At 42.6% G+C, this 18,425-nt stretch overlaps 1 protein-coding gene across 2 annotated transcripts in view; it reads right to left on the reverse strand.

The window, feature by feature from the left end:
• Positions 1–18,425, reverse strand: part of CABLES1 (Cdk5 and Abl enzyme substrate 1) — a 68,278-nt gene that overhangs the window by 17,420 nt on the left and 32,433 nt on the right. Inside the window, exons 2-4 of one of the 2 annotated variants that reach the window (XM_061448653.1) lie at positions 16,219–16,290; positions 13,628–13,720; positions 6,509–6,586 (exon numbers count right to left, since the gene is read on the reverse strand). In XM_061448653.1, coding sequence (XP_061304637.1) covers positions 6,509–6,586; positions 13,628–13,720; positions 16,219–16,290 — 243 coding nt within the window. The remainder of the gene's footprint in view (positions 1–6,508; positions 6,587–13,627; positions 13,721–16,218; positions 16,291–18,425) is intronic. The other variant, XM_061448654.1, reaches the window with a different exon arrangement.

The raw sequence follows: 18,425 nt of genomic DNA on the forward strand, positions 1-18,425 counted from the left end.
GGTGATTTTACTGTATCCTTTCTGAGTTCCCTGCCACTAGATCAACACCAAGCTAGTCAAGTTTTCGCAGGACACACCTTGATCTTTTTTCCCTCCCTTCTATTACAGCCAAAAGCTCATGAATGCCTCAGCAAAACTCTTGCTGGGAGACCAAGCTCAAGGGCTCCCACCCTGCAGTTAGGGGAGCCCCAGCACTGCTGCTTCCTTCCCACATCCCCAAAATCCCAAGAGCAACTAGGAAAGACCTGGGGGATGCCTCCACTTTGCTCTCTCCAAACGGGTACGTTGTGCCTTGGGAACAGTCAGGACGGTTGTTTGGGTACCAGTGCTGCCAAGCACTGCCACCCAGTTGTTCTTCAGGACAAATGGCATGGCACCACAGTCAGTGGGCCCCACAAGCCAGAAGCATATGGAGGATAGGCAATTCATACAAAAAGATCAAGCTTTCACTGTGTTTATTAGGTTACTGATGGGACTGAGGAAGTGCGCAAACCAACATCCAGTAGTAAAAGGTGCTTTCAAAATGCAGAGTAGGAAAGATGGTCCTTACCAAAAGAGGCTTTTAAATGATGAAAAGTTTCCTCTTCCTCATTTTTGATTTTCCTGTTTTCCAAAAGCTTTGCTTTTTAACAAAGTTTTCAAGGGATTCAAGCAGACACCAAAAAGCAAAACTAAATTGTGAGAACTTAATCCTACCACCTTAACTTCGAGCAGGGAAGGCTTGAGGAACTTAGAAAATCAGGGATGATGTTTCCTTAGAAAGCAAAAAAACAGATCCCAGTTTCTGACAAAGTTTGGGGAGTTACCTTGATTTACACCAAGCTCTAGATATCCTACCCGTACATACCATTTCCAGAAAGCTGAGCAGAGTTATAAATTACACTCAGAAATAAGCATATTGTTTCAGTTATCCAGGACTACAGAAAAAAGAAAGGCTTCTCCCCTAAGAGTTCACAGATTTTATTGCAACAGTACCAGGTGACTTGGGATCCCAAATCTGTTGTGGGACAGTGAAAAGCTTTACTGAGCAGGGAAGGTAAGAATCAAAACAGGAAATCTCACCATGCCTTTTATTAGCCAGGCCAGGATTAACAGAACAGAAATTGGATGCTATTACCTTTGGAAGTATAGCATTTCTTTAATGAATCAAACATTACACTTTGACATGATCTCCAAAGCCCTATGCAAGACTCCTGCTGGGTACTTGCTCTTTAAATGACAGCAACAGTTGAACACTTTAACCTGTGAATAATTTAGGAGTCCATTAGGTATTAAATAGATTTTAAGGTACATGAAAAAGCCTTCTGCTTATTGCAAGATGGCATCTGATAATTATTTAGAGATGTAAACCTTTTGTGCCTGTATTTTATGCTTAGCGATTGCTGACTGTTAAGGTTTATTCTAAAAGCAGAAGTAGTTCATGAGACATCAAGAAAAGATACTGTTCTTATCCATGACTGTAAACAATTTCTACTTATTGTCTATGTAGGAACAAGGACAATGACAGCTTTGGAAAAGACATGCTGCCAGCCAGTCCAGCAGTGGATCTCCTGCTGCCTAAGACTGCCTGCTTTAATTGACCAAGGGCTATCAGATCCTAATGATACAAAAATTCCACTGGGGAAGAATAGCAAGGAATTTGGTAACAAATCTAAGGACCTATCAGGGTATTCTGCTTTGCTGTGAGCTTATTGCTACAACCCCTATGGCCATTTAAATTTTTCCTGTAAATATGCCATTAGTACTGCTAGAACAACAACTCCAGTGGCAATTTACAGGGAGAGGAGGAGGAAAAAACCCTGGAACGATGTTTTTAATGGGCCAGTATCATTCTTCTCTCTCCAAACATATTCAGTTGTCAGCATGTCGGCGGCTCCTGACCTGATGTTTTGCCCAATGCAGAGTAAAAGTTCAAAATTTAAACCTATTAGGTTCTGGAGACTCATTGCTTCATTTAAATCTAAGGGAACAGGACAACTCACAAAAATGAGCAATGGTGGCTCTATAAAATTCATACATGAGATGATTACCTTTGAAGTGTCTTGTTGAGGGAAAAAAAAGGAAAAAAAAGGATTTATATCCCCTTATGTAAAGCTAATATGCACTTGGTTTTTTGTTCAATTTAGGAGAAGCAGGGAAAATGGGCAATGGTAAAGAAAAGCAGGGATATTTCAGTTTCCCTATTATCGGCAAAACCCAGATAGTTATTCTTCCCCAGGCCTATGGAACGATAAAAGCTCAGGAAAAGCACTCGAGATTAATGACTTAATCAAAACTGCCTCACATACAAAAATTTCACTGGGGAAGAACAGCAAGGAACTTATAACAAATCTAAGGACCTAACAGAGTGTTCTGCTTTGCTGTGTGATTACTGCTACCACCCCTACGGCCATTTAGATTTCTCCTGTAAATATTCCTGTTTTCCACACTCACTAAAATGTTTGTTACCTGACTTGCCATATAACTGATGGCAGGGGTGCAGCATGCAAGACAACCTTACCTAAATGCTTCTTCTTGCCTTATTTTGCATATGACTTTCTTACCCAGTTCAAACACTGAAGATGAACAAAGATGCCAGAGTTTAGATAATAATGAAGCCCGCTGGGAACAACTGGTGTCGAACAACAATCAAACTCATCGATTGTTGTAGCTACATGTTATTGGGAGTGATGGTATTGAAAATTTCTTGCTCTCAGCATCACTGAACTCATCAGTGTCCTGGCCAGCACTTAGTTAAGTTCAAAGTTAAATTCAGCAGTGATTTATCTTTGGAAACTGGATGAAGCTGGTTTGTAGCATTTCTGAGAAGGACGCAAATTCTTTTTTATCTAACAACTTGCTGCTTTAATTCAGAAAAATGGTCCACTTCCTGGGCCTCAATCCATTTAATTACTTATATTGCATTATTTCCCTTAACTGGAGGAAAGTTTAGTCAGACGAATACCTACATTCTTGTCAAGACAGCAATATTCAAGCACTATTCCTGCTCCAGGTAAGCTTCTAACCACTTAATTAATTCAGTGACATGAAGAATAAAAGATGAGGTGAATTGGCCATTTTCATAAGAACATGCACTATCTGATGCTCTGGATTTTCCGTCCTGTTGCTCATCACCTCCAGCCCCAGTGGCAGTCAGTCACTGTGAGCCCAGCGGCATGACACCACCAGCTTTCCTCCTCCCCCAGGTCCTCTAGATTCATCTTCTGGGCAGGACTGGAAGCTCTTAAAAGATTCTTACAATACCACAAAATAAAATATCATCAGAATAGGTATAATTTGTGAATTAACAAAAACAAGCCTAAAAAGTCCCTTTCAAAAACACGGGTTTTAATTGTGAACATGATGCGTGCCAAACGAAAAACCCAACAACACAATGGAACTATGAACCCATCTAACTACACCCTGTGTAGGGGCTAATGACTTTGGGCTGGAACACTGCAGGAAGCTGGGGGCTAAGGGAAGCCAGCAGGCAAGATGCTCCGTGCCTCTTTCAGCTCCTGACTTGCAGTATAGCCTTCCTTACATTGCTTTCATGTGGCTGTGAATGCTCTCACAGCTGCTCTGCTGCTCTAGATGGGAGAAGAAAAGCATGCTCTGGTCCTGTCCATTACCCTGCTCTTGGCCACGGAAACAGATGAAGCTGTGCCCGTCTTCACACCACCAGCAAAGATGCCAGCACTCTTAACGCAGTCAGACCTAGAGAGCATTTATAGCCCAGATCTACAAAAGTACCTGCCTCTCAGTGGCTCCAGCAGGAGATAAGACATCTCAAAGCCTCTGTCAATTCAGTTTTAATTTTCCCCTTTCCCCTTACACAAAAGCGCTATAAGCCAAAGCACTAAGTTTCCATCAGATACAAGGTACAGACAAAATTTCAAGGACAGAAAGTTTTAGTGATTACTTCTGTTCATGACCTTTTTCCTCCCCACCACATCACTCTCAGCTTTGTGCTTTCCATTTGTCTTCAGCATAACGAAGAAAACTAGAGAAAGTAATTCCCCTGGTACAGGGTGTCCTTCATTCTCAGTCCTAGCAAGTACCACCAAATCGGCCTTTTGAAATCACAACAGAAAAACCTGTCACTCTGGATGGAGTATGCTCCCCTTCAAAAGCACGCTGCCAGCCGCACTCTGGTGAGGCTGCCTGGGAGGGGCATTTGGGAAACATTTCTCAGGGGATAGCTCAAACCTCATCCTCTCACATACTCTCATGGCTCCCCTCCCCTCATCCCCCAGACCTCCATTTGTACTTGTACAACCACTTAAAAACACAGCTTGGGGGTTTGGGGAGGGCTCTCGCTATTGTAGCTTGACCTCAGCATGGAGGGTGGGCAAGCAAGGGCTGCAGCCTGGAGTACACTGCTTGCACATGGTTAGTAGGGGGTGATGCTGCCTCATGCACCCCAGCCAAGTACATAGATTTCAGCTGTGATGGCAGGAACTGCCTTTCAGACAGGTTTTTAAAATGAATCTGCTGGTGCAGCTTAGCTGCCAGCATCCATACAGTAGGGCTCTTCTGTGCTGCCTACAATGTAATGGGACCAGCAGCCTCCTCAAAACACAGCTGTGCTTGTACATCTTCTTGCTGGCCTCAATGCCCATGAGTCAGAGCAGAGGTGGAGAAGCAGCGACAGCTCCACCATGTGCTACTCTCACATGGAACAGTCCTCCCTGCATGTACATTCACCCTGCTCTCCTGCTCCTGCCAGGGCTCATCCCAGTCTCACTGCAGATGTGCCCATGGCTCCCTGCATCGATTTATGTTTGTAAACCATTCAGTAATGCTTGCAGAACATAAATCAGTTCCAACATCTTGCCCAGGGACAGACATGAGCAATCCAGAGGTTCAGAGAAAGCAAAGGCCAAAGGATGCTGTCACTACAGAACTTCAAAAGCATTACCAGTGTCTCTCCCCATTCCTACTACACATCCAAAATGTGCAATGAAGTGAGCAAGCACTGTGCAGCCTTAACAGAGTGCCTACAGTTTATGCTATACTGCCTCATCTGTTCTTTGCACCAGCTGTTCCTAGAAGGAGGTGCCACTGAGTTGTTTCTCTCTTCCTCTGATGCTCTGGAAGAAAGACAGAGGGCATTTTTTTAATGTTGTGGGGTTTTTTTAGCAAAGGGAACAGGGCTGCATTGTTTTGTACTGGCACTTGGTACCTTCTCGGCCCATGGTTTCTTGCTGAGCAAGCATGGTACAAGATAATTACATGCTGAAATAACGTTTAGGTTTGCAGCTGGCTTTGTAACTGCTGTAATTCAGAAGGTGTAACTAGTCATCAGCATTTCAAAATATATTCACTTTTCAATAGAGGCAATTTCCACTGGGCAATGACCATAAATGAATGACAATAAACCCCAAAAGAGCAAACAAACCCACCAGTCCGTCAAGAATTTGCCTGATGAGTCATCCCAGTTAAATTAAGAGAAAAAATTTACTTTAAGAGACAGAAGAGCAAGTCGACTCTCCTACAAAGGTGCCTCCTTTCAGTTCTGCATTAAAAATAATCTCCCTTTGTTTTGAATTAGTGATGCACAAGCAGCTTGTGGCAAACAATCCTCCAGAATTAAGCAGAGCTGCTAATAAACATGAAGCCAAATTCATCCTTTATGCACTTGACGAATTTGAATCTAGATGATTTACAGGTCTTTCAAACCCACCTCAGTGTATTAACTGAGTATTCCCCCCAAATTCTGTGCCCCGCGAGTGCTGAGCCAATCCAACTACAGGTAACTCTCAGCTGTCCCGAGTGGCTCTGGTGGCCAAGCTTTACTCCTCTGCCCCAGGGGCACAGAGCTGCCACAAACAAGCACTGCCCTTCCCAACATTGCACTGTGTCTCTGAAAGCATCCAACAAGCTGTGCCCCAGAGCCTGGCAGGCAACGTCTCCCAGCTAAATCCAGTTTCTATCAGAGGTCTAGTTGAGGGTTACAAGGCAGCTCCACGGGTGCTGCTTACACCAGCTAAGAATCTGTGTGGTAATATGGAAAAAGAACCTTTCTGGTACTATGGCCAAAACAAGCTGTTTTCAATGACTGAACAATCTGACCAATGGCCAAATGTACAATGAAAAGGTATTATGTTTAAATCCAAGTATTTCTCTATAGTTCTGGAAATCTAGATACCACAGCACCACATTTGCATAGGAGAATAAGAAATCTAAGACTGCTTATAAAAAATGTTCTGTCTAGAGTACTTGTTTTGTCAAAGATGAGTGAAGTCAGAAGACACAATAAAAACAGTGCATTTTTCAAGAACATTTATTTCAGGGGAGTAGTTTCTTCCAGTTTCATAATCAAAGACACCACAACACATATATATAAACTGGGGACTGAGAGTTGTAGTTTTAACCTGGTCATGTTCCACAAGGCAAATATATCTAACTGCATTTATCTACTCAGAGCAGATACATAAAAGCAATACCCTTCATCATGCTGTTGTCCATTATCAGGTCTACATGCAGGCCCAGAAAGACTATGTAGTACATGTATAAATATACATACCCGACTTGGGTACAGTCTCGATATGGCAGCACTGAAAATATGCTACAGAAGGATCTTCTGCTGCTGATAAGGACTATTCTAAAATATAAAAGAAAATAAAAGAAATCAAAGACTAAAATTAAAAAAATCCCACCACAACAAGCAAAGCAATAGATGTTATCGCTGAGGAATTCATAATCATAAAGCTTTCATGACGGATAATTTCTCCCTCTTTTTTATCTTACAAGCACAAGGGTATTATGCTACCGAGTCTTTACAGAAGTGCTGAAGCCTGTGCCATACCTTACACAGTGAATGAGCAGTGCAGTTCCATCCCCTATACAAGCTTTCTGGAAAGACTATTTTGAATACATTACTTAGAACCTAGGATAGATGTTTTTCTAGTGAAAGGAGACCTAGTAACAAGAGCTCACCCAGAGAAGCAAGGAGTCAATCTCACAACTCACCACTATAGCTGAAACTAAACAGACAAATACAGCAACTCAGGTGATGCACACCACCACTCTGTGGTGGACTTGGAGTTTGCTTTTATTGGAAGAGAATTTCCACAGGCTGGTTGTGACCTTTCTCTGCTAAACCGAAGGACTCCCTTGATTTTCAGCTTCCTGTTCCTGAAATAGCCTTATTCATGGCTGAAGTCAAAGGTTGCTATTATTATAAGCTTTCAGATCCTTTCACTGTTTTCTAGGCTCCTCCATGAATCTTCTCCAGCTTTTCCCCATCACCCTTCTTGGTCTCTAGGCAGCATCACTAGCCTCAGCAGTTGCACAGATGGCAGATATGAACATTGTACCTTTCAGTCTTAACCCTAAGATCAGTGTCTAGCCCTGATGACCCACAAGTGCCTGTGCTCAATAATCACATTAGCCCTCTTGGTTATGATGCGGCATGACTGATTCAACAGTTCCTTGCCCCTTCTCCTCCAGTGCCACGCCTATCTCAGCCACTAACTGCAAGTGCTGAATCCTTCCTCCTGTAAGCATGGCATGTCTTCATTCCTTATAGGCAAGTAGTTCAAGATGTGGCTACAGGAAATCATACATTATCTGCCTGCAGAGAGATTATCTCAGAATACTGGCCACTGTTCCAACAAACACCGTGTATTTTTAATCAGTCTCCAAATCTCTGCATCAAAGTCATAGTATTTAATCAAGTACCTTAGAGCAACCTATCTGTCTTACAGCCATATCATTGCCTTTAGCTGTCAAGCTCTGATGTATCATTAAACAACATCAAAACCACCCTGAGTCAAGAACCACCTTCCACGAAACTGAATGGACTGCCAATAGCTATATTATACTTTGGGGAGATGCAGATTGGCAAGAAGCTAAAAGCAGCTTGATTAAGATGCAAGATAAAGAATGCCAATAAATAACTGATTGTTTATAAATACAGCCTCTTTCCTTATTACCTTCAGGACATCAACAACTCTACAATTGTACAACATACACTGAGAAAGCCCTTTTTCTTTCTAAAGTTGGCCAACAGGCTGCATCACCTCAAATTCCTCTGAGAGACAGTGATGGCTATTTGTGCCATCTTCTAATGTGACTGGTGTTACAATTTACTGATATTTTATGCTTCTAAAAATCTCCACTTGTGGTCCAAATGCTAGAATATACTCCTAGGTTGGTTGTCCAGGCTATTGCGGCTCCGTGCTCTGCTCTCCAGCATTGATTTCATGACATCGGGTGCCACAGATCTGTATGTAAGGGTTTCAGCTCAATTTTTCATCCTTTGTCCTACAATGGTCAGAGTCAGACAACAAACCCTAGCAAGCTATTTTGTTCTTTACTGACTGAAAACCACCATATGCACCCATAAATCTTGTACCAGTTATGCTGTAATTAAAACACTGCTTCCTTAAGGGACCAGCTTAGTCATCGTTCTTGGAAAAGATTTAGAACCCCAAGAGAGCTGCTGCATGTAATGCTTGGAAAAATGCAGAATGATCAATTTTCTTCCATTACAGCAATCTTATTTTCTCCCTTGAAAGCAAAGGGGTATTTACCCTTTAATAAATGAAGGGTTTCTAATAATAAACATGCATACCAGCATCAGAAGAAGTTCTCCTGCCACAGCAGAAGTATGATCTCATTGTTTGGCTGAATGCTGTAACACTCCTTACCTATGGTAAATATCTCATATCCTGTAAGACTGTCTCCTGGTGCAGCAGTAAGCTACAGAGTGGAGGGGGGAAAAAATTTCTAACATTTGAGAAAGGCAATCCACAAGCAAAAAAACCTGGCATGTGATTAATTTCGTGCTTGCCACTGTTTATTGCTGAATGGCTAGCTACTCACAACAGCTTGCTTGTTCCCTGGAAGCCTTGTTTGCTGATGTATGAAACTTGGCACAGACTTCGAGGCTGACATCAGAAAGTATCTTTGAATTTGGAAAACCACGGTACCCACTAAGAGCATTTCCCCCACTCCCTCTGGCTCCTTCTGGAAATACAGCTCTTCCGCCAATGCCCTACAACTACCTAAAAAACACCCAACTCTTAAAGAGAATACTCTGCTTCCATGTCGAGAAGCAGACACAACAGCGGGAAGTAACCATAGAAGACTTGCTGTATCAGAAGAAATCAGACCAGAAAGGAAATAAGAAGCACCAGCCCAGCCTCTATTCTTTTTCAGACTTCTTTCCCTTGGGACCCAAGTATCGCTTTCTTTCCACAAACTGGGACTCTCTTTACATACAGATCTCCCAGGCAAAGCAGGAGAGAAGCCCATGGCCTCCACTGCCAAGATGACACAAAACTTCACCTGCATGGCTGATGGAGGGGGCTGGTGCAAAACAGCCTTAGGAGCTGGACCGGAGGAGAAGCAGGGAAGGCAGTGGTCAGAAGCTCATCACTGAGGGATAAAATGACATTTTATTTAGAGGTCTGATGATATACACAGAAAACAAAACCTGAGGGCCTGCAATGGTTTGCTGGGGCAGAAAGTCCAGAAACTTGTCAAATAGTTGCTTTTGGGAAGGTGTGGTGGAATCCCACTGCTGTTCAGGAAAATCTAATCATTTTTCATGGGAGAAAAGCATTTTCCTGGATTTCAGCTCTTCAACAAAGGGCATTTACAGTATTGCGTAGCTCTGAATAAGACATCAGAAGCAGCCTGAGCCAGAGAGGGTTTACGTGCCCTGACTGCCATTGTGCCACGCAGACATGTTTAAAATTACTTCATGAAAAGGTTTTTATCCCCTAATTCTCACATTTCACCAAGAAGTTGTACTAATTACTATGGTTCAGAGCAACCATTAGTTTACAAGAGAGCTCTGACAATGTCCAACTTCTGAGACTGTAAAAGCTAATCTTCCAATTTCTTTAATGAGGTGTACGCTATGAAACTATAAAACCTTAGTGAGCACAAGGCTCTTGACAGAATCAGTAATCCACTGGACATAAAGAAGAATGTCTGCTTTAGTATCTGTCTAGGTTTGTGCTTCACCAAAAGGTTGAGATCAGGCAATGGGATACACACAGTATGTACCATTCACCTGTGAAATACCATAGGCTCTTTTCTCATACCGGATAGATGATGTTTGACTACAAGGGCTTTGCTACCCTGCATGCAACGGTGAACACACAAACCATGGATGCTGTCTGGTAGCAACTATCATTTTGGAGTCTCCCAGGTTCAAGATGGCGCTATTGGAAGGTGTCTGAAAGTAATTATGAACTGTGAGGATGCTGCAAATAGTCAGTTTCTTAGAGTGCATATGTATGCATTTCCACAATTGAGGAGCATTAAAAGAGACCTTTCATAGCTTATGGATGCTGTTTGGCCTTGGCTTAGATCTGTATACTAACAAAAAAATTGAGAAAGCAATAATATGGAGGTGGGAGAAGGGCACTGTTTTACTGCTTTTTTGTCTGCTATACAAGGTGACTCTAGAAATCTTATCTCGTTCTCACCACGTATTGTTTGTTCAGCTGGCTCAGGTTGCTGTTTTGGTGGCCTGTTTCTGGACAGGAAATCTGCTTCACAGCTTACAGAAGATGCCACCAACAAACCAGCTGAGTAATATGGGTGAAACGACACACTGGTTGGTATCTGTGCTAATTTGTATGTTAGGGTTGACTATTTTGTCTTGTAATGTGAAAATTTATTCTGTGCTATTTGACAAGACTGCTTTTTGATAACACAGTCTGGGAAACAGAATTTTCCAGCTCCTTTACTTAGCCACATCCTACAAATCCGAAGAAACCGGTTTAACCAGTGCACAGAACAGTCAACAGGAAGCTTTACAAGGACTAACTGATAAGATGCGGTCTGCGTATTAAGTGCTTTTTCTCTGTGCTAAATAGCTGAATTCTTATTTTAGAATCATAGAATCATAGAATAGTTAGGGCTGGAAAGGAACTTAAGATCATCTAGTTCCAATCCCCCTGCCATGGGCAGGGACACCTCACACTAAACCATGTCACCCAAGGCTTTGTCCAACCTGGCCTTGAACACCGCCAGGGATGGAGCATTCACAACCTCTCTGGGCAACTCATTCCAGTGCTTCACCACTCTAACAGGAAAGAATTTCTTCCTTACATCCAACCTAAACTTCTCCTGTTTAAGTTTGAACCCGTTACCCCTTATCCTGTCACTACAGTCCCTAATGAAGAGTCCCTCCCCAGCATTCCTATAGCCCCCCTTCAGATACTGGAAGGCTGCTATTTTAACCACAGCCAGTCTGACCCTGCCACTGGAACACCAAAGGCTGGACCCAGAGCATCACTGCTGACCATGTATCACTCCCAGGGTTGAGAGAGGAAAAGCATTCAGTGTCACAGGACAAGGACATGTCACTTTGCAAGCTGAGAGCCACAGATAAGGGCAGTCAGCAGAGAAGGGAGCCCTGAGCTACCTACCACACTGCAGTTTGCTGTCACTCATAGTCACAAGCCAATGAAACAGTTACTGAATGCACTGGCCATTTTAATGCCCAGCTATCAAATTCACCACTCTCAAATATGTTCTGTATAGATGGTTTCAAAGCTGGTTCCTCAAGTTAAGTGAAAGTCTAATATGCTGTGACAGAAGGGTCAGAGGTTTCACAGAGAACCCAACTCCAGCCTGTTTCAGCAGTCGCATCCTGCGTGACCCTGCATGAGCCACATGGGATGAAGTCCTGGGCATGGGAAGGAGCCCCAGGAGGGTTTTCTATCCATTGCAATAACTATGTTCCTCTTTGTCACAGGGAACTGGGGAGGACACCAACTTTAAAGGTCTTAACGTACTCAGAACCTGTTGATTTTACAATGAACACATGAAGTCGATCCAATGCCTATTATTTTCCCACTAACTTGAGTGACTGCAACAGAACCCAGACCCCTCAGAAACACCGGGTATGAGCTCAGGTTACTTACTGCTAGACTGAGCTGGCCACAGAAGCAACACAAAGTGTTGACTTTGCATTTTATTTTTAGCTAGTATCACTGTGTATCCGTAGGACAAAAAGCATTTTCAAAACTGTCTAGCTTATTCTTACTGTGTCTGTGGTCCAAATAAAGAGATCTTTACTATGATTATGGAAATGTTCTGCAAAACTGTGCTGATGACGATAAGCCAGCAGAATAACAGAAGCTTACTCACTGTTTTCTTAGCAAACAATCTATGAATTAAGATAAAATGCTGCAAATATCCTACAAATATTTTTTTCAAAATGTGGAGAAAACAGTTTACAAATCACGCATTTATTCATTTTTTTCACAGGTAATATTCCTATAAAATGTATGCATGTATTTTATCTACCCATCTCAGAAAGCACTCGTTATCTGTTGAATTTGCATAATACCTTATGAATAAGTATTTTTTGCCATAAGAAATTCCCAGAGCACACATCTATTATGCACAAACCAGACTAAAATTAGAGGTCTGCTTTTCAGTGTTTGATTCCACATGTATTTATTGTAAAGACAATGATCAGCTGCCAGCTAGACAGTAGTCAAGTCAACAGTTCTTCATGTGTTTGTTTGCTACAAAAGCTGTTTCTAAAAAGCTGCCATCCCTTGAAGCCACAGTATTTCTGTTGATTACTACCTTTCACTGCATTTAATTGTCTGCATGAGAATAAACATGAGGAAAATTTTGCTTGAGCCAAGTAACACCTACCAGAATTCAACTCATAAAACCTGTGGTTCAATGTGATGTCAGAATTTCTACTGACCTGGTTCCACATTTAATGGAAACCATAGGCACAAATCAGTCCACAGGAATGTACGCTGTTCTCACCCACTGCAGTTTTGTAAGAACAGGCATATGCAAGGGTCAACTCTCAGTGGGACTACATGTGGTCTCTAAGCAACCTCTTCAGATAGCCTATTTCAAACCTTTCATGTTTGGAAGGGCAAGAATAAAACCATGAGGCACACAGGGAAAAACACCAGAGAGGGCAGCTGTCTTCTTTATAAGCAGGGAGGAGCTAGTTTCACTTCTGAGGTGGATGATACAGCAATAAAGAACCTACTTTGCTGATGGGAACATCACAACAAGCGCCATGCCTCTGCTGTAAGGGAAGTTCTGTCTGACCATAGACGTCAGGTCTAACTGTCAGGTCAGACGGTGCCCATGGCAGCAGTCTGGGCAGTGCACATCCCAGCTCAGGCTGCACCCCTCACACATCCAATGGGAGCCCCTCTGCCTGCCTTGAAGACATGGATCCCACTCCTCACCTTGCCACAACCATCCCCAGCTGCGTGCTTACCAGCCAGCACTTTGTATCCAACTGATAGATGTTGAAATACCATTCAGCCATTGCTAAACTTGACCCACCAGGTTTGGCCATGTGTGCCTCTCACACTTCGCACTACCCTTGAAGAAGTGCAACAAGATTATGCCTAGTTTACTCAAACAGCAACACAGATTTTCCTTTTATACAGGTTGTTTGTACTAAGGAAACACAGGTCTCAAAAATGCACGGGCTAGCACTTCCACTGACTCGTGCTTCACTCAAGGAAGCATGCACTGCAGCCTGCACCTTCGCAGGCTATTTTAAAGGCCATTACTATGTATGGGGTAAGTGGCATTGGCACACTGTGCTCTTGCATGGGGATGCTGACCCTCCCTTCCCTTCACGCCCCATGGATCGCCTTTGCAGAAGCAGGCTATGCATGCACAGTACCTGCCGTTTCTGGTATCGTGCTGCCGCATGTTCTTGATAAAATGAACCTTCTTAAAGTTCTTTGGTCTGGGTGATCCTGAGAGTGTCCGACATCTGAAAAATAAATCAGTTGGAGGGAGAGGGGAGGGAGGAAGAAGAAGTGCTCAGTTCCCTGCTGTATGGCCAAGAAGTCTACACAAAGGCAGGAAGGAAAGACGAGACAAATGATTCAAGTCACCCCGTGTTAGGAATGGGCAAGAACAATAAAGACAATAAGTCTGGAAATGTGACAGCTCAAATTAAAAAAAAGATATTTGAAATAATAATAAGAAAAGGCAACACCCTCCCACCCCCCTTCACGCAAAAAACACATCATAAAAAAATCTGAGCAAAATAAAACTTCCTGTAATCTGCCGTGACAGCTCAGCCAACGCTTTCAGAGGAAAAAACAAATGAAGCCAAAATCTGGTAAATATGTGATTTTCCCACTCACACCAACCCTCAAACTTTTGTGTCCTATCCTCCTCAGTTATTGGTAAAGGAGCTACTGAGGAAAGTTCTTTCTTCTTTTAATTTTAGAAAGATTTAAAATCTCTAATTTGAAAGGATAATTCCTATTTGCTTTGAACTCTAAATATTAATTTTCACGTTCCTGACAGCATACAAACCAACAGAATATGAAAAATTACCTCAGGAAAAAAATACCATTCTTCTTAACATTAATCCTTAAATCTATTTTACATCTGAACATACTTTTTAAATCACAGTTACAGAAAGAAATAGCCGGAGGGAGAAGAGATGAGACAAACAGCAATATTCCCCACCCCCTTCCAGCCTTGCTCTTTTTAATCAGCTAAAACCACAGCACATGTGAAAGCTTTCTCTGTTTCATCTCCATGCTGTTTTGTTACAAGGCACGGCACGGTGCACAGACACTGGAGATAACTGCGCACTGCCTGGCCAGGGCTGCTGCATCCTCCATGGGAGCTAAGGGACAGGCACAGAACTATAGGATGGTTTGGGTTTGAAGGGACCTTAAAGGTCATCCAGATCCAACCTCCCTGCCATGGGCAGGGACACCTTCCACTGGACCAGGTTACTCAAAGCCCCATCCAACCCAGCCTTGAACACTGCCAGGGATGGGGCAGCCACGGCTTCTCTGGGCAACCTGTGCCAGTGCCTCACCACCCTCATAGTGAAGAATTTCTTCTTTCTTTACTAAGTACAAGCAATCCTCAAAAAAGCATGTATCAAATGCACTACCAGCATATGGGACCAGCACAGTACTTCTGTATTAAGCCTCCCTAACCTACTTTTCCCATCCTCTCCTATGCACTGGAAGTGTTCATCAGCTTCCCAAGCCCAAGAGGTCCCTTTGTTTGACTGAAACAAAGAGACCACTGGTCTCAAGCCACCAGGGACTGTCAGTTCCTGTTGTACCAAATGCCATCACTGTGCACAGGTACACATCACTTGGCCATTTCTGCCTTCCTCCTGCTAGTAAAATCCTTGAGATTCCCTTACCCTCTGTTTGTAATTAATCAGCCTTGTTAGCTTCTTCAGGGGAAAATACTGTCAAGAGAGAGGATCCACCACCAATTCTGCAAATTAGCAAGTAAAAATACTGCCTTGCAAACCACACTTTGTTTGTATCTTTTGCCAATTATACGTGTTTGAATAATTTATGAGAATGCTTCATAACATGCTGGTAAGCATTCAATGGTAAGCTTTGTAAAAATAATCAAGCCTTGGTAATAGGCCAGTTGGTACAGCCTCTGCTATTAAGTCTTTGCTTTGAGGTGTGGAAGAGACAGCCGATCTGCATGTGGATAAACAATGTCATAGGCTAAGCACTTACATAAACCAGCTGAATTACAGGTCCCAAGATAAAGAGACATTGAAAATCCAGCTGCCCCCTTGCCGAACAGCTGACCTGGGAGCATACCACGCACTGGTCAGATTACTGATCAGCCTGCTTCTGAACTGTTGAACAGTATTTTCATTTCCCATCACCCCAGAGCATTCCCTAGACTAATTACTGCAGTCCCCATAGAAGCTGTGGTCTCCTGGATGCAGAAATAAAACCACATTGAAGCTGCTGATATAACAAGGATAGGGGCAGTTTTGTAAGTGAGGTGGCAGTCACAAACATACCTGCCAACATGCAAAGACAGTAATGCTGGCTACCGAACCAAGACTGCATGTGCTGAGAGGACAAATCATAAAAATTCATTAAAAAATGAGAATACTAAAAATACTGGCCTTCAGAAGCTTGCTTTATCAAACCAGCTGTACTCGCTCATTAAAGGTATTACTTACATTACGGGTCAGTTACGTTAGTGACAACTAACTTTTTTATTACTTGAATCTGACTTTTAATTTCCTGACATTCTATTTAAATACTGACTTCTTATTTAATAGCCTAAAGCCAGGGAATGTGTAATTTATGTCACCTACCACCTTGCAGGTTGCGTGAAGTTTCAATACCTTTACCCACTAAGAACATCTTAACGCAAACACCCAGCTGCTTTTCAACATGGGAACGGACAGCAGGTCTGTCCATGCATGTGCCTTACAGACAAAGTAACCAGAGAGAAAGTGAATAAAAAGACCTCCGCAGTGGGGCATTTTCCTCGATGTCCTCCAGAGTCTCCAGAGAAGATCGCTGGGAGATCAGCCGACGTCTGCAGAGAAAACAGAACACAAAACATCACCACTGGTTAGAGGGCACGATGAAGTCCTCATAAAGCTCACAAACCACCACTCACTAGCCAACCCACACCTTTGGATATTAATAAATTTTGACCCATTCTGCTTATCTCACTGAATCTATCTGGTGCCAAACCAAACTTACTCCATACAAGCTTCTACAGCAAAACAAAGGTTGACACTTTCCAGCAGCTCCTCCTCAGTTTGTGTTTTCAGATTTTCCTTCCTTCAAGGGTTTAACACCAGCCTACCACCAGTCCCACATTTGCTGTGGTATAGTTTGCAATGCTATGAGTACAGTTCTTTGATAAAATAATGAAGACATAGAGCTACAGAGACTGCCTGTCATTTGCACAGCCACATGGGACAATTCTCTTTCCCCCTTGCCCTTTTTACGAAAAAAATGCCACTTGTTTCTCAGTGATATCCATCTCATCACTCCAGTGAGGAACGACTGAAGAGAGATGAAAGATGACAGAGCCGGCAGCACTGGGCACAAACCAGCAGTTTCAAAGGAAGCTGAGTAGCACAGATGAATTTAGTCCTGTTTTAATCAGTTTTCTATGGCTGAGACAGATCCCTCCTCCAATTCAGTGAAATGAGGTAAAAAATTCTTAGTATTTCAAGTTTTTTGACTGTTCAGAAAAAGGGCAGGGAAGAAGCCCTGAAACAGGCTTGTGTTTAGCAGGAATTGCTGCTGCACATCCTCCAAACAACCCAAAGGCAGCACAAAATGAGGAGCTGCACCCAGCCCCCACAAAAGCCACTGTAAATACAGAAACCAAATGTGTGAGATACAGCCTACATAATAAAAAATTAAGCCAGCAATCATCAAAATGACCCTACCGGCAGATGGGAGAGCCAGCAGAGTGAAGGGACCATGCCACAGCACCCACCTAGCACAAGGACTGTCAGAACCCATCACTCCTAGGTGCCACTGCTGAGGTGTACATACCTGACCAGTGATTTTATGAGTATGAACTTAAATAAGCCTCCACAGACTACCACTATTTTTCCCCATTTACCTATTAATAATATATTATTTATATGCATATAATATATCCATTATTTTAATAATTATTACTCATTTATCTTTCCCACCAAGCTGCCTTACTGCCTTGATCTGCAAGCAGAGTTTCCAGAATCTCACTGTTATGAGCACCTCTATGCTTTCAAGGGTGCTCATTGATTTATTCCTAGGCTGTAGTTTCCCATTAAATTGTTTTCTCTGATGCCAGTATAAGCAGTTTCTAATCCCTCTTGCAATTTGCTAGCCACTCCAGTTGTGCTGCTACTACTGTTCCTGCAGCCGTGATGCAAATCTGATTACCAAAATGTTTTTCAGTTCAAAGTAACCCTGAGGCTCAGTACTTCAGTTTACTACTAGTTCAAACACCACATTTCCATTACTAACCCCCAGACAACACATTTCAGGACAGTTTGAATATGTATGCAGTGTTTCACATACTTAGAAAATCATGAAACCCCCCCTCAATTCATAGAGCAACTAAGTGTGAAACATAATCCTCTTAGGAAAAATATGCAAACCTAAATCCCTTCAGGCTTTGTCTAAACTAGAATTATAGATATGGTGCAAGACAGGATACGCCTTCAAAATGCTAAGAGAAAATAAACTCTGCATTTCAGGGTGTGCTGAATTTGCTGGGATGGACAAGGAAGAAGAGACCAAGTATCTGTCTCCTGTACCCATGGGTGCTCCTTCAGCTCCATTATCAGAAGACACAGAGATGCTCTTACAGGGAAAAACTCAGATCAGGAGGAGCTCCCCCTCCATTTTCAGTTACACTGGCCTATAAACAAAGTTGGAAGGGTCAACTACCAGCCCCACTGATGTAGCAGATGATCACTGTTGCTTTTTAGTACCTCTTTATATGTCATTAGTTTAATAACATGCTTAAATGATAATACCCTCCCATCTTGTGGTATTACACCACCAAAAGCATACTTGGCATGTTGTTAGTCTAAGGGATATAAACAACAGTACAACTGTGCCACCTTCTTTGTACTAAATTTATCAGATTAGTCACAAAGTATTGCTTGTAGATGCCTGTTAGATGTCACAGGTGCTTGTACACCACCAGATGCATAT

This window comes from Pezoporus flaviventris, unplaced genomic scaffold (genome assembly GCF_033815535.1).
Source record: "Pezoporus flaviventris isolate CSIRO_AGI_PZ_B2104156 unplaced genomic scaffold, CSIRO_AGI_Pfla_v1 ptg000007l, whole genome shotgun sequence".
Lineage (NCBI taxonomy): Eukaryota > Metazoa > Chordata > Aves > Psittaciformes > Psittacidae > Pezoporus > Pezoporus flaviventris.